At 35.2% G+C, this 23,313-nt stretch overlaps 1 protein-coding gene across 6 annotated transcripts in view; it reads left to right on the forward strand.

The window, feature by feature from the left end:
* UTRN (utrophin) overlaps positions 1–23,313 on the forward strand; it is a 497,690-nt gene that overhangs the window by 258,477 nt on the left and 215,900 nt on the right. For all 6 annotated transcript variants that reach the window (XM_055311522.1, XM_055311520.1, XM_055311521.1 and 3 more), the window contains one exon: positions 7,973–8,162. In XM_055311522.1, coding sequence (XP_055167497.1) covers positions 7,973–8,162 — 190 coding nt within the window. The remainder of the gene's footprint in view (positions 1–7,972; positions 8,163–23,313) is intronic.

Below are 23,313 nucleotides of genomic sequence, written 5' to 3' on the forward strand. Positions count from 1 at the left end.
AGCAAGGGAGAGAGGAAGGTGTTTGACCCAATCTCTGTGTAACAAAGACTGGTCACCAAAAGATCATAGATTGTGGGGTATAGTTGCAGGGACTAATTCTTCATTAGATCAACTGCATTTCCCCAAAGTGTGCTTTAATATATTTTTTTTAGCTAAATGTTATTTTATTGACCAAAGAACAAAATTACCTTGTGAAAGTATCCATTGAAAAGCTTAAAGAATTGATTCACTGTAAGTTTTCTATATGCCGCTCAATTTTTGATGCCACTATTTTCCTCTCAAAAGAGATAAATATATTTAAATCTCATGTAACTGTAAAGGTCCCCTTTTAAGTATACCAAAATTTAGCAACACATAACTGTGGATTTTCCATTAAAATAATAAAAAGGCATAACTATTTATGTTCACTCTTAACCAATTATAATAAGCACATGCACATTTGATTAATATATCTTATAGCTTAACATACCAAGTACTATATGACATCTTTAAAATGCCATTAAAAAGTCAGTTACGTGGATGGCCATGTTTTCTTATGCTACAAAATAACTATAAGCTATTTGTAGAATATCAGCTGCTTTATAGCTAAGAGTTTACATTTAAAAAATACCAGTTCCAGGCAGCCCTGGTGGCGCAGCGGTTTAGCGCTGCCTGCAACCCAGGGTGTGATCCTGGAGACCCTGGATCGAGTCCCATATCAGGCTCTCTGCATGGAGCCTGCTTCTCCCTCTGCCTGTGTCTCTTCCTCTCTCGCTCTCTTTCTGTCTCTATTAATAAATAAAATCTTTAAAAAAAATAAAAAATAAAAAATCCCAGTTCCTTTTAATATAAACTATTATAAATTTGTCGCCCATGGATTCCTCAAATCTTTTGTGAGAAGCTATTTATATTTTCAGTGTGCACCATTTCCTGTCCCAAAGAATTCTATAGTCTATTACTCCTGTTTGAAGTAAAAACTCTTGTTTCTGCTAAAGTTGCCCTTCTATACTCCAGATATTGTTATCTTTTAGGCTTCCAGGCTATCCTTACTCTTTATGATTTATAGGCTAAAAAAGATTTAAAAAAAATCTTCTGTCTAGTAGCCACAATTTTCTAAACTTGAAATCTTTTTTTTTTTTTCTGTGACAGTGCTCCTTCTCCTATATTCTCAATTTCTTAGAACCTCCTTTGGTTCTTCTGATCTTGAGATGTAGCAGCCTGAACTGCCAAATATAAACTCTTCCCTGAGAGTTGGAGACAAATGGGAGTTCAGTGCTGGATGTGATCTTAGGAACTTGCATATGGATCTTAGGAATTTCCCAACCTTTTTGCTGCCTGCACAACATTCATCTTTCCCTATCGGTAACATTTCATTTATATGCAGTGTTTCTTGATGAAGCTGAATTTGAAGATCGGGACGGGGGTGATATTGGAGGGATCTCTTCTAGCAGGTTTTATAATCTCTGTGATGGATTATGTAGTTTTATTTAAAAGGACCCTTGGAGACTCTGATATGGGTCCTTTACTCATTTAGTCCAAGCAGCTTATTTTAAGGATGGAAAAAACAAATTGGAGATTTGAAGGATTTATCCTAAGCCATATAGCTAGTAAATGGCAGGGGTGGTAGAAGTAGGTCGTTTTCTTCTGAGAGCAATGCGCAAATGGCATTAAAGGTAATTTATTAGCCTTTGCGATAAACTGTGCATACACATTCCTGAACCTCTCGTTTTACCAATTATTTTTGGCCTTATGGTAGTATGATAAATCATGTGAAGTTCCTTGGAAATGGATAAAAGTTTCTTGCAGTGTCTAATATACCGTGCTCTGGCATTGGATCTAATTTTAAGAAGACTAACATAGGTAGTATGTTAACCTCTGAGCTATATTCTACTGAAATTACATATGAAATTACATGAAAAAATCAGCCTATAAATTAATATACATTATTATTATAAGTTTTTAAAATGTTTATTTATTACAATAATCTGAAGACAGTTTGGGCTGCTATAAATAGTGTTTGGTTTCTAGGATGATTATTATTTTTAATAACTGATTACATTCATGATAAAAAATATCTGACACCCAGATATATGTGACCTTGAAAAAAATCTCCAAGATCTTTATTATTAAATTGCACATTTGCACGCTCTAAGCAAAATGAATTTCCCAGTATTTCACTCAATTGATGTACAGATTAGGGAAAATATTATTTCTTGGGTATTTACTACATCTTGATACATTTATGTATGTATACCTCATTTTGTCCTTAAATTATTGCAGGAAGGAAGGTGCTATTCCTACTTTTGTATTAGTTTATTTAGTACATACTTGAGTTGCTACTGTATGTGGTGCCTGGGTATACCAGGGACACTGATGATACAGAAGCTTTAAACAGACAACAAAATAGTCACTTACAGTCATGATTAGAGATATGATGAGGTGGGATATGGACACCCACATCCCACCTACCATTCCAAAGGTAGGGAGTCTATCTTGGATCATCTGAATGGGCCCAGTTCTATCACATGCATCTTTAAAAGTAAAGATGGCAGAAGTCAGGAGCCAAGGAATATGAGTGACCTCCAGCCAGAAGCTGGAAATGACAAGGAAAAAATACTGTGTCTAGAGCTTCCACCAAGGGACACAGCCCTGCTGACAACTTGATTTTAGTTCAGTGAGCCCCATTTCAGAAACTAACTGACAGAACTATGAGATGATAACAACCTTCAGGTGCTCTAAGCTACTGTGTTTGTGGTGATTTGTCACAGCAGCATGGCATGATAGCCAGGTTAAGGGATGTCATGCGATGTGTGGGGTAAGGTGCCATAGAAGGTGTTTGCACTGAGTTCTGGAGGGGAAGTAGAAATTGATTAGGTCAGAAGGGGAAGGTTAGTGGGAATGGGGAGATGGGGTAGAAGGATATTTAAGATAAAAGAAGTAAAAAGTAAAACTCCGGACTGAGGATTAGTAATTGCTTCATTTTTATAGGTAAATAAATAACCCCATAGAATTCTCAGACATTGCATCCTTTTCTTCTAGTCTGGGCATTCTTAAAGGTTTAATAGAGCTAATCTATAATGATCTGCTTTTACATTAGCTGTTTGCCACATAACCTATTTCATTCACATGAATAGTCTTAAAAATAAATGATATTTATTTTGTAAAATTAAAGTGTTTGACTTTATCAAATTTCATAGTCATTAGTTTTATGTGAGTGTTAAGAATTGCCTGCCTGTTCATGATTGATTAATTGCATGTGTGTGTACTCCTTTAATTTTTTTGCTTTTTCAGTACCTTATGGGAACACCCTTTTTTTTTTTGGATATTCTTAATGTCTTTTTATTATTGTTTTAAAAATTGAAAATGTGGCTGGGGTTAGGTGGAAAATAAAACACCAGCACCACCACCAACCACACAAATTCTAGTGGGTAACGTCTAAATTTTAGAAAGTAAAGAAATACATACGTATGATTTAAAAAATTAGAAGGTTTATTACAAAATACAGCAGTTCTCTCACTACTCACCACTGTCCAATTCTCTGGGGGCAATTGCTTTTTCTTCTTTTGGCTTTTCCGTATATCATTTATACGTTTCTATATTCTAAATAAAATGCATACACCATTACCTTCTAGTAAATCAGTATTAGACTTATTTGGTATCCTGTTCTACTAAATATATAAAGTATAGCTTTCTCATGTTTTCCCTTCCTCATCATTGAATTTTTTCACTTTTTATTGTGATAAAATACACATAACATAAAATTTACCTTCTTAACCATTTTTAAGTATACAGTTCAATGGTAGTAAATATTCACGCTGTTGTGCAACCATCACCACCATCCATTCCCATGATTCTTTTCATTTTGCAGAACAAAAACTCTTGTCTCATTAGACAATAACTCGCTATTCTTTCTTTTTCCCACCCCTGGCAACCACCATTCTTATCTTTGTCTTTATGGATTTGACTACTCTGAGTACCTCATATAAGTGGAATCATCCAGTATTTGTATTTTTGTGACTAGCTTATTTCACCTAGTATAATGTGCTCAGGGTTCCTCCATGTTATAACAAATGTCAGAATTTCTTTCCTCTTTAAGGCTAAATAATATTCCATTGTATGTGTATTAAATTTGGCATATCCATACATTTGTTGATGCACACTTGGGTTGCTTCCATGTTTTCCCTGTTATGAATAATGCTGCTATGAATGTGGGTATACAGATATCTTTTCAAGACCCTGTTTTTAGTTTTTTGGGGTGTATACCCAAAAGTGGATCATATGTTAATTCTATTTTTAAATTTTTGAGGGATCACCATATTGTTTTCCACAGTGGCTGTATCAACTCATTGCTGAATTTTTAAATAAACAGATACTCAGTGTTGACAATGTTAGGTGTGTCTAAACATTATTAACAGCCAGGCGCTAAAGTTTACTCTAATTTTGCTTCCTCTCTGTTTTTTTCACCTGAAATTAATAATTGCCTTGCTTTTATGTGCTTAGATTTCTTTGCACCTATTATGAATTCTTCCCTCATTTTCCAATGGTCTGACAGTACAATTTCCCACAAAGTCAATCATAGTAAGCAGTCTATCACTTCTAATATCTTTTCTTAGAGACATTTCTTCTGTAGACATACTTTCTAGGCCTGCTGCAGAACCATAATCCTAGAGATTTTCTGTGCTTTTCTCCTATTTTGGAATCCCTATTTCCTGGATTTCATGTGTAGGTTTGTGTGTTGTGTGTTGTGTGTGTGTGTGTATGTGTGTGTGTGTTTCTTTTCTCTTTTGGGTTATTTCCTTGTTTTGTCAGAGTGTATCCTTCATTGGTTTTGTCAAGGTTTTGTCAAGTTAAAATAAGAAATCATAGCAGTTGGAATGGTGATGTCAGTCCTCATCTGGCCCAGTTCATCACTGTCTCTTCTGAGATCTCTTTTCACCATTAGCACAAAAGCCTGTTTGCATTCTCTCGCATGCTCTCCTCTCTCTCTCTCTCTCTCTCTCTCTCTCTCATCTTTTGTTTTTATGCTTTTCCTATCTTTTTTTTCTCTTTTGATTTACAAACTGATTTTTGTGGAGGCCTTCTCTTAGTAGCTTCTTGAAAACTGGTGATTGGGAGGTAAGTTTAAATACATTATAGACTGTCATTATTCTATAAATACTTATTATAATACTCTAATAAGGACTCTGAGAAATATGGAGATACATAAGACTGTTTCTGCCCATAGTAAATCTATAAAACAGGAGAACAAAAAACAAATCTATGTAATACTGTCAAAGTATTAAATTCATTTGAAAGTATTTGAAATTCATTCAAAGCATGAAACAAGATCACAATCCAAAGGCTTTTCCAGGATACATGTGATTAATTTCTGTATAAATAGGAGTAATGACCTTTTATAATCTCAGAGCAAGGAAATCTAATTGGTCTGGGATGTTCTAAAGAAGGTAGATGTTAACCTTAAGGATCAGTGGGATTTGGGTAAGTGGAGGTGTCAGAAGGACATTTTTATGTGTATGCGAACTTTTGGGGTAAGCACAGGATTAAGAATATCCTAGAGAAAAAAAAGAGTATAGTATCCTGATCTGACCAGAGCATTGGCGAGAACTGGGGGATAAGCTAGAAAAGTGAATTAATGATAAATTATGGAGGACACTGAGTTTCAGGAAAAGCATTTGGGTTTATTCTGCAGGCAGCCAAACACTATTGGAGGTTTCTTAGTAGGTAAATGCTCAGATGAGGTTGATGATTTTCTAGAATGGTTTATGAGTAGAAACATAGAGCTTTTGTGTCTGGTGTTTTTCACCTAGCATAATGCATTTGAGATTTCATCCATGTTGTTGAATCTATCAGTATTTAGGGTAGTATTTCATTGTATGCATATACCATAGTTTATCTGTTTTCTACTTGATGACATTTGGGTTATTGCCTGTGTGGGGCCATTATGAATAAAGATTTGCGTATAGGTTTTGTGTGGGTATATATTTTCATTTCTTTTGAGTAAATACTTAAGAGTAGGATTGATTGTTGGATTGTTCTTGAGTACATGGTTAACTTTATTAAAAAAAATCTGCCAAACTGTTTTTCAGTGGCAGTACCATTTTATACTCCCACTTGCAATGTATGAGAGTTGGCAGTTACTCTGCATTGTCACTAGCACTTGGTATATTCATTTTCTTAAAGCCAGTTTAATAGGTAGTGATATCTTATTGTAGTTTGAATTTACATTTCTCTGATGATTAATGATGCCAAGTATCTTTTCCTGTGCTTATTTGCCATCCATATATCTTCTATGATGATCTCTGTTTAAATCTCTTACCCGTTTATTTAAAGAATTGGTTTATTGATGTGTGTAGAAGATACTTGTTCATTATAAATTCAGAGAATACAGGAAAAGTACAAATAGGAAAGTAAACCACCTTAAATCCCAGCACCTAGAAATAATTTTTAATATTAACATTCCGGACATTTATCCTTTTATCTATATGTACACAGATAATACTGTATGTAGGACAGGTAGATGGATGCATGTTGTATGGATAGATGAGTGGATGAGATAGAACATATATATGTGAGATCATATTACACATGCTGACTTTTTATTGTGATATAGTTCATATTACCATGAAATTAACCCTTTTAAAGTGTACATCTCAGAGGTTTTTAGTATATTCACTATGTTGTGCAACCATCACAGTGCTCTTAATTTCGAAACATTCTATCACCCCAAAAGAAACCAAATACCCAATTAGCAGTCAGTTCTGTTGCCTTCCACTCCAGTCTTAGACAACAGCTAATCTCTTTTTCTCTCTGTGTAGACATTTCTTATAATATGAAGGGAATCACACAAAATGTGGCTTTTTGTGTCTGGCTTCTCTCACTTGATATTTCAAGGTTCATACATGTTAGGACAAGTATTAGCATTTCAATCCTTTTTATGGTTGAATAATTCATATATGAGTATACTACATTTTATCTATTTCTTCATCAATGGACATTTGGGTTGATTCTGTTATTTGGCTATGATAAATAATGATGTTATATGAAAATTTGTATACAAATTTTTGTGTAGATATGTTTTCAGTTCCTTTGGATTTAAACCCATAGGGTGTAATTGCTAGTATCCATTTTTATTTTTATTTATTTATTTATTTATTTATTTATTTATTTATTTATTTATTTGAGAGTGAGTGGCATGAAGAGGGGTAGAAGGAGAGAGAAAGAGAGAATCTTAAACAGGCTCCATGCCCAGCACAGAGCCCTGTGTGGGACTTGATCTAATGACCCTTAGATCAGAGCTAAAAGCCAAGAGTCAGACGCTTAACTGACTGAGCTACCCAGGTGCCCCTAAAATTGTTTGTTTTCTTCTTAAGAAGCTTGAGGTTTATAAAATTTTAAAGATTGGATTTACAGGTTTGGAGATCCTTAAATCATGCAACTCTACATTTCTGTGTATTAATTTTGATGTAGATTTACTGAAGGGTTTATAAAAGCTTGATTTTCCAAATATAATATTATTAAATGAGCTTAAAGAACCAACTTGTATTGACCTGAGTTGTTTTAAAATACGTAAAGTAAGCCCTTTAAATTATTTTCCTTTTACTTAAGTATTCTGATGTTACTGTTTCCTAGAACTCATTTAGTCACTCATTGCATGAATATTTATTGAGATTTCCTCTGACTGTCAGGCATAATACCAAGGTATCAAAGTAAAACATTGGGGGATAACTTAATATACAATTAGGAGTTGCAAAATGGAGTCATAATTATTTTATGATATGGATGTGATTTTGTTAATATTTATATGTCTCTCTCCCTCTTCTCCCTATTTACATTACTCCTCCCATTAAGGATGATTCCAGACACCCATAGAAATAAATGTCTGAGTTACATTAGGTACTTAAATAAAGGTTCCTTGGAGGCTGTTAATTTGTTTTTTAGGGTGTGCATGATGTGGACTGTCACACTGTAAGTAATGTCATCCTTTGACTTGCAGCATTACTGATAGACAGAGTGCCTTGGAAGCAGAGTTGAGGGCAGTGCAGGCCTCTCGTCGGGACCTGGAGAACTTCCTAAAGTGGATACAAGAAGCAGAAACCACAGTTAATGTGCTTGCGGATGCCTCTCAGCGGGAGAATGCTCTTCAGGACACTCTGTTGGCCAGGGAGCTCACACAGCAGATGCAGGCAAGTGCATGGGAACCTGCACCCGGCATTTTTATTTTCCCTGTGTTGTTTGACCCGGCTACATGCAAACATTACTGCGGAAGGGGGAGGTAGTTACCTAATTCTGAGATCCACGTTCCCATGTGAATCATTGGTTTCTGGAAATCAGATCTCTAAAATATTATACTTAATAATAGAGAAAAAACACCTTGTTTTATGGAATTAATAATTGTTTATTTAGACTCATAGGCTCATAGCTGTTCTGTTTTTGTCATTTTAAACCGTGTTTCGCTTTGCCTTATTGAATCCTAAATTATAAGGGCATTTCCTTTTAATATGAAGTTGTTTCTCTCTCCATTTATTACAACATACTTAATATAAAGCTGCAAAGGCTCTGTGGCTTAATTTACAACTGCGAACATTAGGCTTTGGAGGTATTACTTTTATGCCTTTAGCTTGATGGCTATGATTGTATATGCAGTCTGAGGTTCAAAGTTCTCTCCTCCCAAAATGTGCTAACACAGAATCTTCCCTTTACAAAAAATTGTTGAGGAATGTCACATAGCATGTCTGTATCTTTCTCTGCCCCAAGTATAACTGCTTCAGTGACCTTGAATTTACCATATTTGTGTTGAATGACCTACTCTTGCCAGTTGCAGACCGTCTTCTTCAGAACTTGGTTTTAAAACTGATTTTAATGGAGGGACGCCTCGGGGTCTCAGTGGTTGAGCATCTGCCTTTGGCTCAGATCGTGATCTCAGGGTCCTGGGAGTGAGCCCCACATCAGGCTCCCTGCAGGGAGCCTGCTTCTTCCTTTGCCTCTGTCTCTGCCTCTCTTTCCGTGTCTCTCATGAATAAACAAAATCTTAAAAAAACCCAAACAAACCAATTTTAATGGAGAAGTTCCCTTGCCTACTACAGTTTCACATCTGCTTACTTCTGTATGCCATGTCATCCTCACATCATTTTGACCATCATTATTCCTGATATGCCTGTGAACTTGTGACCCAGTATCATCTGGGGCATGTCTTCTCTGGTCCCAGCTGATCACATGACTTCTCATGGGTAGAGATTACGGTATTCTAGGTACTGTAGAGTGTGCACATTCTAGGTAAATACTGACTGTGGCCCATGGACCCCGACTTCACCATTATGAAATTCAGCATGATGACCTTTCTGAGTCTTTTCTTAGAATTCTTTTCCCTTGAAACTCAGAATGTTCACAAATACGTGGATCTGGATAGCCTTCTTAGAACTATTCTTATTCTTACACATTTTTCCTAAGTTTGAAATTGTTTACACTAAAAAGAATAAACATTTTTTTTTTAAAAGGACCTTTTGGGGAATGGGCCTACTTTAACTTGTTCCCATGCATAAGGACTGTTAGGGTGTTTTATGGTGGAGTCCTCAAGACTAATTTACCAGAAACCTATGTTTACTTATGTTACTTCTTATTTTGTATTCATTGCATTATACATTTGTGACTTAGTAATGAGGGTGGCCCAGCAAGTGTCAAGGTTAAATATGTTCTTTTGTGTCACCATCTAGAATTTCAGGAGGCCACTATCCATGTTATTTAAAAAAAATTTAGCTATTATGTCATTTTCAGGGCGTTCAAGAGGGATCCAAATGTGTGCTGATGCTAGAATATATTATTTTTTATGATTTAGACAACTGGAAGCCTGACCTATAAATGTTCATGGATGCTTACTTTATGTAATGGTATTAAACTCAAAAGATATGCAGGTTGTGCACTTGACAAGGAAGCAGCAGTTTTTAGACAATGAGCAAAGGAGGCTTGAAATGAACCTAGATGATGAGCATTGGCAAAACATGGACCTGTTTTAGAGTTTATGTCTCCTGGTGCATTTTATCTTGGGATATATTCTTAATATTTAATGAATACTCAAACTGTAGAAATAAATGTAAATGAAGATGTTTAAAATCTTTCTAAATAAAAATAACTAAGCACAAGATTGCTTGTTTTATGGCAACCGGCACCAAGAAAGAAAGGTTACTGACTAAAATAATAAAGCACATTATGACATGTATAGTAAATGCCTCTCAAAAATAGTTTAATGTTGTTGAAATTTAATGTTGTGGCTCATAAGAAGTATTAAAGAGTGCAGTTATTAAGAGCCTATTTCAGTCTCTTTGTCTAAAGATAAACACATGTATTTTTTTTTTGTTTAGAATATTTCCCGTTATGGTAATTTACATGATTTTTCACTGCCTTGCTCCTTTTAAAAATGATCTTCATTTTAAAACATTCTCTCCATTTTATTTTTAAAAATCTTATGGCTTTATTTTTGGCACTTTATAGGTGGATGCATTTAGAGACTTAGTACCTTTTGCTGAGTATTTCTGAGACAAGAGAATTTTTTTTAATAGATTGTATTTATTTGAGAGAGAGAGAGAGAGAGACAGCACACTAGTCAGAGAGAGGAGCAGAGGAAGAGGGAGAAGCAGACTCCCTGCTGAGCGGGGAGCTTGATGCAGGTCTCTCCCAGGATCCTGAGATCATGACTTGAGCCAAAGGCAGACACTTAACTGACTGGGCCATCTAGGCGCCCTGAGACAAGAGAATTTAAATTATCCTATGACTTTTTGTATCCATTTGTGTGACTGAACAGATAGTTAAAATGCAATCTTGTTTGGGAGTGGAAAGATGTTTGTTGAAGAAAATGAATGTATAAACAAAAGTGTCTGAAATTATAAAAGAAATTTTCTGGTGACGTGGTAGTGATGGTGGTGGTGGTGGTGGGGAATTTATGGGTGCACTAAAGAGATGGAATAAGAGGCAGCCCGGGTGGCTCAGCGGTTTAGCGCCACCTTCAGCCCAGGATGCGAACCTGGAGTTTCCGGATCAAGTCCCACGTCGGGCTCCCTGCATGGAGCCCGTTTCTCCCTCTGCCTGTGTCTCTGCCTCTCTCTCTTTCTGTGTCTCTCATGAATAAATAAATAAAAATCTTAAAAAAAAAAAAGAGAGAGAGGTGGAATAAGGATTTCAGCCCATGTGTGCTCTGTGCACAAGGGGTGTATGCAGAACTGCTTATGTGACACTGGGTTGTACTTGCTTCATGTCTTTATGACAACTGGATGCAGAGCCGTGGGACCATTTCATGAAGATGATTAAGCTATTGTGTATTCAGTTTAAGGTGAATTTGGGTAAGTTTTGATAAGGGTTAGTTTAGAAGCACAGTAGAAAGTGAAGATTAACTTCTGGGAGTATGCTATGATCCAACCTATTAAGGTTGGTTGATCATTTGGACTTACATATTTATGTCTCATTGCTTGTCTGCAAGGCAGTTAGGCTTTACTCCTCCACACAGTTGGCAAGAGAAAACCCAATCCTTTGGAGAGAGAAGCTCCTGAATTTCTGAGTGTTCCAAATCATAGAGGGTCTTGTTTGACTTGCTAAGGATTTTATATTTTAACCTGGTGGCAACAGGGAGAAATCATTAAAGAATAGTGAGCAAGAGAGTGATGCTATGGGATTTGTATTTTATAGGGGTCCAGCTTATGGCATTGTGAGGAATGAATTTGTGCTGGGTAAAACTGACAGTAGTGTGTGCAGTCTGCTATGACAGTCTTGCAGCCATCTGGTCAGAGAGGTAATGACCAGAAATGAGGCAGTCACACAGGGAATGACAAGACCTGATGACATGATAGTATGGGTAGACAAGGGAAGAGTAGAGACTAAGAAGATTACCAGCTGGGATTAGAGGTTGATGGGAATATAGGGCAAGAATAAGTCAGGAAGGTGGTGCAAGTTAGTGTGGAGTGTGAAGGAATGATAAATTTCATTTTGACTACAGTGAACTAAGCCATTTGAGTAACATCCAAGAGGAGATGCTTCACTATGCAGTTGTCACTGTGGATCTGTATTTAGGTAACAATTTGACTCAAGAGCAGAAACTTTTTTTTTTTTTACACTTTTGAATGAAAATCTATTATTGGCTTCTCTGTACATTTATCTGTTGGTTCAAATGCATTTATTCTGAATTTTCATGTCTACATTCTAGGATATTTTATCATTTTTTTCTTTTTTTTAATCATTTTAATTACATTTCAAAATACAAGCTTTGCAGTTTAGCAGTAACCAGGTAATTGGGATGATGTGATTCTTTCCTCGGTGAAAATCTGCTGCCCTGTGCCTTTCTGAGGTGGTCTTATAAGAGGTGGCTGTTTCTACTCTCACACAGGATGTGTTTGGGGATTATTATATTTTCATCTCTCATGTTCTCTTTCAGCCTAATTTTCCTCCTCCCATTCCATAGGTGCATGTGATTGTCTAGATTGTTGTTGATCTTGCCCGGTACTCAGCTCCATAACCAGCATAGTGTTTGACGGGTACTACCTCCATCATGTAGCTTGTTCAGGGACAGGAATGAAAACTTCCTATATTTTTTAAATTGCAGCTTTATTGACATGTAGTTCACATTCCACACAAGCCATCCAATTGAAATTGTACAATTCAGTTGTTTTTAGTGTATTCACAGAATTGAGCAACAGTCACCATGATCAAAAAGAACATTTTCATCCTCCCTAGAAGAAACCATATAAAGCTTAGCAGCTATTGATACCCCTCACCAGCTCCCCAAATCCCCAAACTTACATAATTATGAATCTACTGTTTGTTTCTCTGTTGTTGCCTTTTAATATTTTTAATTACATCATTGACTGCCTCTTCCAATTTTGGCTTTGTGTAGATATTTTGATGTTGCTAGCCTGTCCAGAGGGAGGCAGTGTAGGTTCTCAGTATAGACCTACAGTGAAAAAATATATAAGCAGAAGCAGAAAAATATACAAAAATACTGCTTGGTAAACTCAACTCTGAGAGCTGGTATAGGCCTTTCAATCACACTAACATGAAGGACAGAGAAGAGAAAGTAAAAGAAAAGAAACAAATATTTTCAGTATTGCATTTCTTTTAAAGAATCATGACAGTAGTAGAGAAATAGCAGCCTTACCTGGGTTATTAGTTTGAGCAGGACACTGATAATGAGAAACGTCTGGCTTCTATTTCTGGCTGTGCCCTTTGACCCAGTCATTTAATCATTCTGGGTTATTTTGCTCATTTCCTAAGAGTACTTTACCTCAATTGGTATTTGTAATAGTATCCAAGCCACAGTAGAAAACACATCTGACATATACACATACATATAAAACCCCCAAATTCTGTCCTGGGTTTTTATATCATATAATCCTATTTTATGTTTCTTAATCATAAAATTAAAACAGCATTATGGCAAATCAAATGAGATCATGAAGATGCTAAGGGGAAATGTGGTAATTTGGAATGTTAATAGTCACAGACTTTTTTTTTTTTATTTTTGTATTTTACTAACTTCATTGTTTAATTAGAGAAGTCCCAACCTAACATTAGAAATTTGATTTCTTGCGACTTTTCTCCCAGGCAGGCATCTGAAAGCCCATGGACGAAACTGCTTTTAGGGTATCCTAGGTAAAGCCACATACCCCCTGCAGGTATTTCTTGTTTTGTTTTAGAGGAACTTGTTCTGAGATCTGTCTGGAGGTGATTTATTAGCACTTAATGTATGGGCTGATATCATTTAAGCCAGGTACCCTTCTGCTCTTCTCAAGATTTATAACAATGTCTATTCACTCATCCCACAGAGCACAGCCAGAGCTGCATTTGGTCGGGTGGTGAACGCATCTCTCTTAAGAGTGAGTGAATGAACAGCACTCGATCTCTTAATATAAACTCGTCTTGAGGCATGCACGGCGGTGGTGATGTGTTGAATCTTTGTTCCCAGGGGATGTCTGCCATGTATCTGCAGCTTTAATGTTTCACTTAATATCCTTTTTGGCTACGGAGTGCACTCCTCTCCGGCAGCAGGCGTTTGGCTCAACAACTTGCTCATTGTCTGGCCATGCCGTGCTGAGCAAGTACCGGCTGTGAGCATCTGCTGGGGGGCTTCCTTTGTGTCGTTTGTATGTGTTGTTGTTTTTTTTTTTTAAAAAAAAAAAAAACTGAGAAGAAGTTGAAGGAATACCAGTCTCCTTTTGCCTAGCACCTAAACCCCTGTATCTTTCAAATGCATTCCTGGAAACGAGCATGCTCAGAGAACTGGCAAATCATTGTCCAGTGACCGGGAGGAAATGATCATTGCTCTTCATTTATAATGCAAATTCTGAGGTGTCTCCAGAAGTGTGGTAAACTTAAAATGATGGCTGTGGTGAGAACGTCTCTGCAGAAAGTTGTGGTTTTGTTACATCGTTTACAAAGGATGGCAGTTTCTTCTCCTCGGTATCAGAAGCTCTGTAAGGTAACTGAGTGATTGAAATGAGGATCTCGGGTGTCTGACAATTCTGTTTCTCAGGCTCTAAAAACTAACCTTTCAGCGTTCTTACCAAGGAAAGATCCCTTCTCTCAGTGACTGATTATGAAAGCTCTTAAAGGGATTTGCTTCATTAAATTTTGTTTGGGGTATCTGAAACAAGTATTGTTTTAGTGCATGTTTTATTTTGCATTTGACAAAATCTTATCTTCTGAGAAGGACTGATAAACTGGAGAAAATAGGGCAAAACTACATTCATTAAGACCTGTTACCTCTGTGATACTTTGGAGTGTCTTAATATTGAATGATATATTAATCTTGTGTAAATTTCAGTAAATTTAAAAGAAGAGTTTAAAATAATTCAGTAGATTACTTAATAATCATCTGTCCCTTTACAGCTAATTGTTTTTCAATTAAAAAATTGAGGCATATTTTAGAAACTACTAGACTGAATCACATCATAAAATATCCCCTCTCTTCTTGAATCTTCATATATTATAGTTAAACTTAAAGAACTTAATTTTATTTGAGCAGGTGGATTAAGTACACTTTGAGGAGGCAACTTGTTTGACAGTTGCAAATTTCAAATACTACGTCATCCTAAACATACCCCATTGAATAAGCTGCTGTATTTTAAAGAAAAGTTGGCTCTTGTATTTTTGATCATAGTTTTGATTTGTACCATGTTCATTCTGTCTCATTACTTTGTCAGAAATTGGAACAATTTGATGAAAAAGGAAGGGGGGGCATTGCAATAGGAATGTGAAAGCAATTTACACAGCACCGCAGTACCACGTTCTGCCTTCATAGTACCAATTTCAAGAATGCATTTTGCTGCCTTATTAGCTGCTCAAACTCATTTGTAATTGGAACTGCTGTCTCTAGGACAATATGACTTTTCTGATGATAGAAAATATAACACGCCCGAGCACCTAAACCGCATCTTATGTGGCAGTGCATTAGGAGGGTAAAGCACTATTCTATTAACTTTATCATAAATTTTTATTTTTTCAGCTTGGTCAGTTAAAGGTATTTCTGTCTAAAACTTTTTTTTGGAAAGTTTTAGGGGACATCGTTAGTGGAGCATTCTTTGCAGAAATACTTATAAGTGTTTGCATTTGCATAAAAGTTGATTAAAACTTAATACAACTTAATCACTTTAGTTACAAAAATCCATTAATTAATTATTTCAGTGTGTTGTGTTTTGCTTCACTTCAGAGAACAAGCTTATTCTGGTATTATACATTTTATGTATTTCAGAAACAGGCAGCTTTGATAATAAAGCTCATTCACTAATGCATGTTATTTTACCTCTTTAATTACAACTGTGAATATATAAAGCATTCTTTTTTTTAGTAGTTGGGTTATTTTCCTCATCCATCTATATGCATACTTTCACAAAATCAGGTCTTTTTCTCAGGTCATGTGACCAAAGTATTACTGTGAGGTCGGAAACAGTAGAAGTGCAAATAGTAGAGAAAGTTACGTAGTTTCTTAATTATGCCCCAAATAAGCACAAGTTCAACCTACTGAAGTCATTGGGTAAGTTGATTACTATCAGAAGTACTCTTTGAATAGATTTCTTGAGACTTATAATTTCCTAAGGAAACCATTAAAATTTAAATGTTTAGAACAAATGTACTTTTGCTTTTAAAAAATTAAAGCTTGTATTATTTGCAGTTGAAATGTCTTCCAGATTTCTTTCCTCAGATGCAAAATTAGCTGCCCAGATAATCAAATGAGAAATATACAATTCCAGTACTTTCCAGCAGGTGTCAATATAAGGCAGTGATATATGAGATTTTGGCTGAGGAACTGGAAGTCTAGAATAGGAAGTGGCAAAATTACTATGAAATAAATCAGCTAGTAACAGATATTATTCATTTGCTTGGTTGTATTTTGAAAATTGATCTTAGTTACTGAGCTATGCTAACTTATATGGTATAAATAAAAGTTTTAGTTGCAGAATTAAATATTAACAGTTATCCCAAATACTGACATAGGAGCTATCTATCTGTAGAAAATGAAAATACATAATTGTATTATAATTATCAATAGTTTGAGTGTACTATTTAAATGTTTAAACAAGATTGGTGTTGATTTGCTTTAAGATACCATAAAGTCTTTCCCCCTTAAATTGTGAATGTTATAATGACTATCTCTCTGTGTACCTCCTACATTCTCTAAATTTAGTGTCTTAGAAAGGAAATGCTGTAAATTTCAGTGTTTCTTCATAAAAATATAGAGGTCTCTTGTAAATACATTTACAGATCAAAGTGAAAAAATGTTGCATAATCTAAGGGAGATGTAACTTTTAAATTCATATTGGCATTTGAAATCTAATGTTTGTTAATATTCTTATCCTCTTTTTTATTGTTTCAGAATCTCTTTACATACATATAAAAAATTTAGTCTTTTATCAGACTTTCCTCTGTGATACCTTGTCTTTGCTTATTTTCATATTACTCTTGGGTGTCAGAAGATAGTCCATATGTTACACATTTGGAAATTTATGTTGAATATTCTCATTTTGTGTTTCCTCTATGTTTTCAAGGCAGAGGGTAGATAGAGCCTGGAATTCATGGCTCCCAGAGTTAAAATATGCTTTTCCTCCTCTCCACCTATTTACACATTCACTGGCATTTTGTTTTTAAAAATATTACTTCCTTATTATATATCCCATAAAATTTAGGCAGGAAACTAAAACAGAAGTGCTGCTTACTTGGAGATATAATTAGCAGCAGTGAAATTGCCCTGATGACCTAAAATCATCTCATGCTGGATGCTAATTTTTCCAGATTTGGTTTTGATTGCTTAGTTCCTTTAAAATATTAATGATTATAAAACAATTTTCTTCTTATGAAGCACAGCAAAACAACTGAATGTAAGTGATTAAAAAAATAAAATTGACTTTAATTTGCTTTCATTGTTATGTGATTATTTGGGGATATTTTATCATTAAATCTTGGTATGAAAAGCTGAATTTATGTTGAGTCAGAAAGGAATTTTTTAAGTCCTGTTTTCTTCCTTAGTGCCAATTTTCATAACATATTTATTAATTGAGGACACGATAAAAGCAGCTTTTTTTGGTAAAGCAGATTAAGCTAGGAACCATTTTGGCAAAATAAGAAAAAAATATACAATTAGCGTTATAATAAATTGGAATCCTCATGACTTAAGCATTTAAAAATTTTTGATTTAAGTAATATAATTTCTATTTGCCTACATGTGTATATAAATCACTTCAGCTTATGTGGCTTTAATCATATGCAAACTTTTTTGATCTTGTCGTCCTACTAGTAAAAATATCTTAAGCATATATACACATATAAACATATATTCATTTTAAAGGCATACACATACACTATGGGCAGATCACATATTAAATATTAGTAGAGCATAATTTTGTTCTTACACCACTGTTCTCTTCTTGTACCCCAGTTAGTTGTCCTTTTCTCTCTGTGTTATACACACACTATTTTGGTGACCACTGATTCAGTGAAACCGTGGCTATGCCTAGTCTTGGCTTATGGAGCACTCAGACTTTCATGATGGTGCTGATCTTGAAGTCATCCCTATAAAACCGTTATCTTCTGTGGTGTCAGAGTCAGAGCGGCTGTCGATGAGTACTCTGAAAAATAGAAACTGGAAGATCTTGAGATTTTGCCCTGCAAATATAGATGGACTGGTGATGTCAATGGAAAGCTTGCCATCCATGTATGTATGTGTTTGTATGTGTGTGTTTGCATGTAGACAACATAGAGCCATGTGGAGGACTGTGCTGTCATGGGGCAAGGATGTTTGACCACAAAGGCACATAGTCCCTGAACAGAGCTTTAAATATATATATATATATATTTTAAATTGAAGTTCGATTTGCCAACATACGGTATAACACTCAGTGCTCATCCCATCAAGTGCCCTCCTCAGTGCCTGTCCCCCAGTCACCACATCCCCCTGCCCGCCTCCTCTTCCACTATGAACAGAGCTTTAGATTCACTGAACAGAGTCAATTGACACACATTTTTTATCTACATGTGTAGGTTCCCTTTATATAGAGGTAGTTAAGGTTGATTATGTATTTTTAAGAAGATGTAGAATGCAATGGTATATTTTCAAAAGATTTACACCACACATAGTTAAATTGTATGTTTTTTATTCCCAAATATTTCCCCACTTTGTTTTCCTGCTGGAGAACTCCTATCCTTGAGTAATCAAATCTTAACATGTTTTAGGGTGCTGGCGCTTTACTTTGTCATGATCTGAATGTTGAGATGTAGGTATTTTAAGAAGTTCTCAGTCTTCACAATCAAATCATATACGAGTGTTTGGTCGGTAGAAGGTTAGTTATGGTCTGTAGCCTGGAGGTAGAACTCCAGTTGATAAATGAAGCTTTGGCTCTTCTTAGTTTTATGAGAAATTCTCAGTTTGGTTACTTCAGAAAATTTGTGAAGGCTGAGGTTTAATGGAGAAAAATGCATCTGTGGAAGGATTTGCATACATCTAACCAGTCACCATTAATGAATTAGGCATGTTGCCTCACAGCTGTGTGGACCCCGGGCAGACTACTTGTCTTACTCTCCATCTCTTTCTGTGCTCTTTCAGGAGGCTGAGATAATAGATGAAATGAGGTGGGCCAAGGGATACAGTACTTACATCTCTACGTGTCATCGGATATTTCCTGTCATGGCTTCTAAAAGCAGCAGCATGATTTTAGATGATTCTCTGATCTCTGTGTTGCCATAGCTCTCCAAGTCAAGGTGTATATCAAAATCATTTTAAAAACTAGTTGTCTAACGTTTTGGTAATCAGAAAACTCGTGTTACCAGTGACTTTTAGGTAGATGTAGTATAGTTAGCTATGATATGATGTTTTGTCAATTAACTAGAAAGTAATTAAAAACATTCTACAAGATGCATTTTAAATAGTTCCTAAAGGGGAACCTGGATGGCTCAGGTGGTGATCCCTGGGTCCTGAGATCAAGCCCCACATCAGGCTCTCCACAGGGAGCCTGCCTCTGTCTCTGCCTCTCTGGATCTCTCATGAATAAATAAATAAAATATTTTTAAAAATAAATAGTTCTTTAATAGCTAAGATATCATTATTTGCGTAAGTCTAGAAATCAGGGACAAAGTCAATCTGACGAGTTAGAATAGCATTATGGATACGGATAAAAGTTCTCCTTTATTTTTAGAGTAGCATTTGATAATTGTGACTAAAATGTTGATAATCTGTGTTTACCTAGGAGTAAGGTATATTAAATTTCAAGGGGAAATTTCCAAGCTAAATGTATTGCTAGATTTTAAATGTACAGACATTATCCACTCCCTCTTACTAGGGACTGTGAACACTGCCAGCTTCTCTTGGTATATTTGGTAGTTTATTTTTAGCTCTCTAAAATAAGCAATTAGTAGAACTCTTACCATAGAGATAAAAGAATATAGAAAATTTCATGCTATGGTAGCTTTCTCAGTTTCACAAAGTTTATTCATTTCTGAGCAAGGTAAATGAGCCCAAATAATTGAAATTGGAAAGCATATGAAGTGCATCAGACGGTTTCTTTTCATTTGTCTTCTTCTACTTTGTTCAGTTCTAGGGAATTATAGAAGATTAATTTATAACAGAGCTCACTTATAAAAGGAGACAGAGCCTTTTAATGCTTAATAAATAACAGGCTGATATGAGAGTATGGCTTGATAAAGCTTAAGCAAGAATTTTGGAAAAACATCAAATGGAAGAAGGCATTGTACTCTAAAATAGACTATTTTACTTTCGCTTTAAGAAAATTGAAAGAAAAATAGTCAAATACAGCAATAAAATAACTGCAAGCTTTCATGACTGAAGAAAGTCTTGTTACTACTTATATAATTTCCTTTCATTTTTAGAGTTTACAGAGTGTTTTCTCATATTGCATCATTAATACATATGGTGTTAATTAATAATTATATTATTACTTATCCTTAAGAGATAGGAAAGAAATCATCATTCTTCCTATTTAACAAATGGAGAAATGGGATTGGTAAATTGACAGATTAAGGAGCATGTCAATAATTGCTTAGCTATTGGCACCTGGGTGGCTCAGTTGGTTAAGTGTCTGACTTGAGCTCAGGTCATGATCTCAGGATCTTGGAATCAAGCCCTATGTCCTTGGCTCTGAGGTCAGTGGGAAGTTTATTTCTCCCTTTCCCATTGCCCCTCCCCCTGCTCATGCTCTCTCTCTCTCTCTCTCAAATAAATAAATAATTTTAAAAAATTGCTTAGGGTATGTGGCACACTCTGAACTAAACATATGTTATCTAAATCTAGTGTCTCCTTACATTTAATTTCGGATAGTGTTAGGGATTATACTGGGCTAAAATGAGCCATGCACTATAGAAGGTATAGAAAGAGAAATCACAATTAACTAAGTAGTAGATATTGTTTTATTCTACATTATCTTCCTATGCATTTCATTTTCTAAAGAAATTTAGCCTATGGTATCCTTTAAAACACTAGGAGACGTTGGAAACTCTCTGATTGAACTATTTCATTTCACAGATGAGGAGACAGATCATCTATAGTGGATATTTTATTTAGTTTTGTTGGAGGGAAATGTATTTGTTTTCTCCTAGAAGTTTAAACCTAGCAAAATATATTCTTTTCAGAACTACTTTGATATTTGAACTCTGGCTATATAATTTTAAGAGAACAAAGATTTTGTTCTAGTTTAAACTTATACATTGCATACTCTTTTAATGAGCTTATTTTGCAGTTTTATAAAAAATAGATTGGTTCATTTTAATGCAAATTAATATAGTCGGTTCTGGATTTTGATTCATAATTTAGTTTGGCTTGAGTCTCAATACACAAGTATTGAATTATGTATTCACTGAAACTTATTCTCTATACTCAAATGTAGTTTTTTATCATTATATTTAAAAGTACATAATAGCTCCTTAAAAGAGTAAATTGAAAATAGTCAACTAATTTTCTAGACTGAGTCTTTTCTAATAAGAAATTTGTGTGGGGGGGTTGTCATTATTTTTTTTCCACAATTTAACTCAAAGAACATGTATTGAATGGCTGTCATGTGCCAACGCACATGTTAAGCAGCATAAGCATAAAATACAATATTGCGTTTCCAAATAAAATAAAGAAGTTCCAATAACTTGTTCTGAAGACTCAGCTTGAAATAGTGCAAGGAAGAGTTTCCCTTGACCATTAAGCTTGTGACAGAAACTCTGTAGGAGGAGTATTCCTCAATTTATCGCAGCTCTTCTAGATTATTGATTTGGCCCCAGATAGCACTTGAAAATCTAGATAACCCACAGTGAAACTGATGTTATCTTAATATACAAAAAAACATCACATCTGGAAGAAGTTCTTTTCCATTGCCAAAAATTGAACAGAGCATATCTTTACTAATACTGACACAGGAGGGAAAACAAGTATGTTTGCTTTTAGAGGAGAATGGAAAGAAATTGCTGAACCTCTTAATGTATTCTTATCATCCTTAAGAATCATGAGTATGGGTGCCATCAATTTTGAGTCCAAGTTCACTTCCAAAGCATTTGAATAATTGCTCTTCGTATAGGTATACTATTAATTATAGCCTTTTGTGGAAAGCTCTTGGTATGTGGCTCAAAACCAATATAGAGTAAGTTGTTTTACTTTTTTTCAGGGCACACTTTGCAAGAGTTTAAAGACAGAAAGAAAGAAAACTTTTTTGCTTATAAACATTATCTGATGCTATATGTATGCCAGGTTCAGCATTTTAAACGACCAAGGTGTGTGCATCTACCCAGTGTGAGCTCCCAGGGGATTGGCATTCCTAGTGCCAGTGCTTGCAGTATGGATGCAAAAGAAGTGTTGTTTGTGATTAGGGTTTTTTTTTTTTCTTTTAAATAAACTTTCTTTTCAACTTTATATATTGCGAGTGGTTTTCTATGTCATTAAGCTTTTCTTATGTTGTGTGTTTTTTTTTTTTTTAGTAGTGTTAAATATAATTCTGTTGAATGGCTGCAGGATAATTTATTTAAGGAATTAACTATGGTTAGTTAGGTTATTACCAATTTTCTCATGATAAATAATTCTATATGGACATCCTTATACATCACTGAGTACATCCTGATTATTTCCAGAATGTGTTTTTGGAATAGAATGACTGGACCAAATTAACATTTGATGGCTTCAGTTTATATATTGCCAAATTATCCTCTTGTGAAGTGTTACCTGTTTATATGTCCATTGGCAGCTTGAATGCCTGATTTCCTCTACTCTCCCACAAAACAGGCAATATTAATTGAAAAGTACCTTATGAATCATTAGATGAAAACTGTAGCTGTGCCGTAGAATGTAAACTAAAATCTCGTGAGATAAACTGATTCACCTAAGGGTGGGACCACCTAATCTATTCCAGGTCTGTCTGAATTCCAGATCCTGGGCTGGGAACCCAAACACTGTAATGTCTAAAACAGGTAGGACAAATGCCATATAATAAAGCTAACAGTATTTTAAACACAGAGGGGAGAAAGTAAACTGATTTGAAAATGTCAGGGAAGTATTTAGAGAAAAGGTAGTACTTCATAGAGATCTTGAGGAGTAGGTTGAGTTTAACACAGTAGAGAATTCTGAGAATAGACAAGTGAATGAGCAAAGACACAGGACACAAAAGTGTGTTCACCATAGTTAGAAAACTTGGGGTACTTTTTATCAGAAATAGCTATGAAACTCATTCACGTATTCATTTCCATAAAAAAATTATTCTTTTGGTGGCCAGCTGTGCATGTCAGATTGACTTTTGATTGTTTCCAAAATTTAGTCCAGTTTTTTTTTAATTTAAAAATTCATTCATTCATTCATTCATTCATTCATTCATTCATGAGAGA

This window comes from Nyctereutes procyonoides, unplaced genomic scaffold (genome assembly GCF_905146905.1).
Source record: "Nyctereutes procyonoides isolate TBG_1078 unplaced genomic scaffold, NYPRO_anot_genome, whole genome shotgun sequence".
NCBI lineage: Eukaryota > Metazoa > Chordata > Mammalia > Carnivora > Canidae > Nyctereutes > Nyctereutes procyonoides.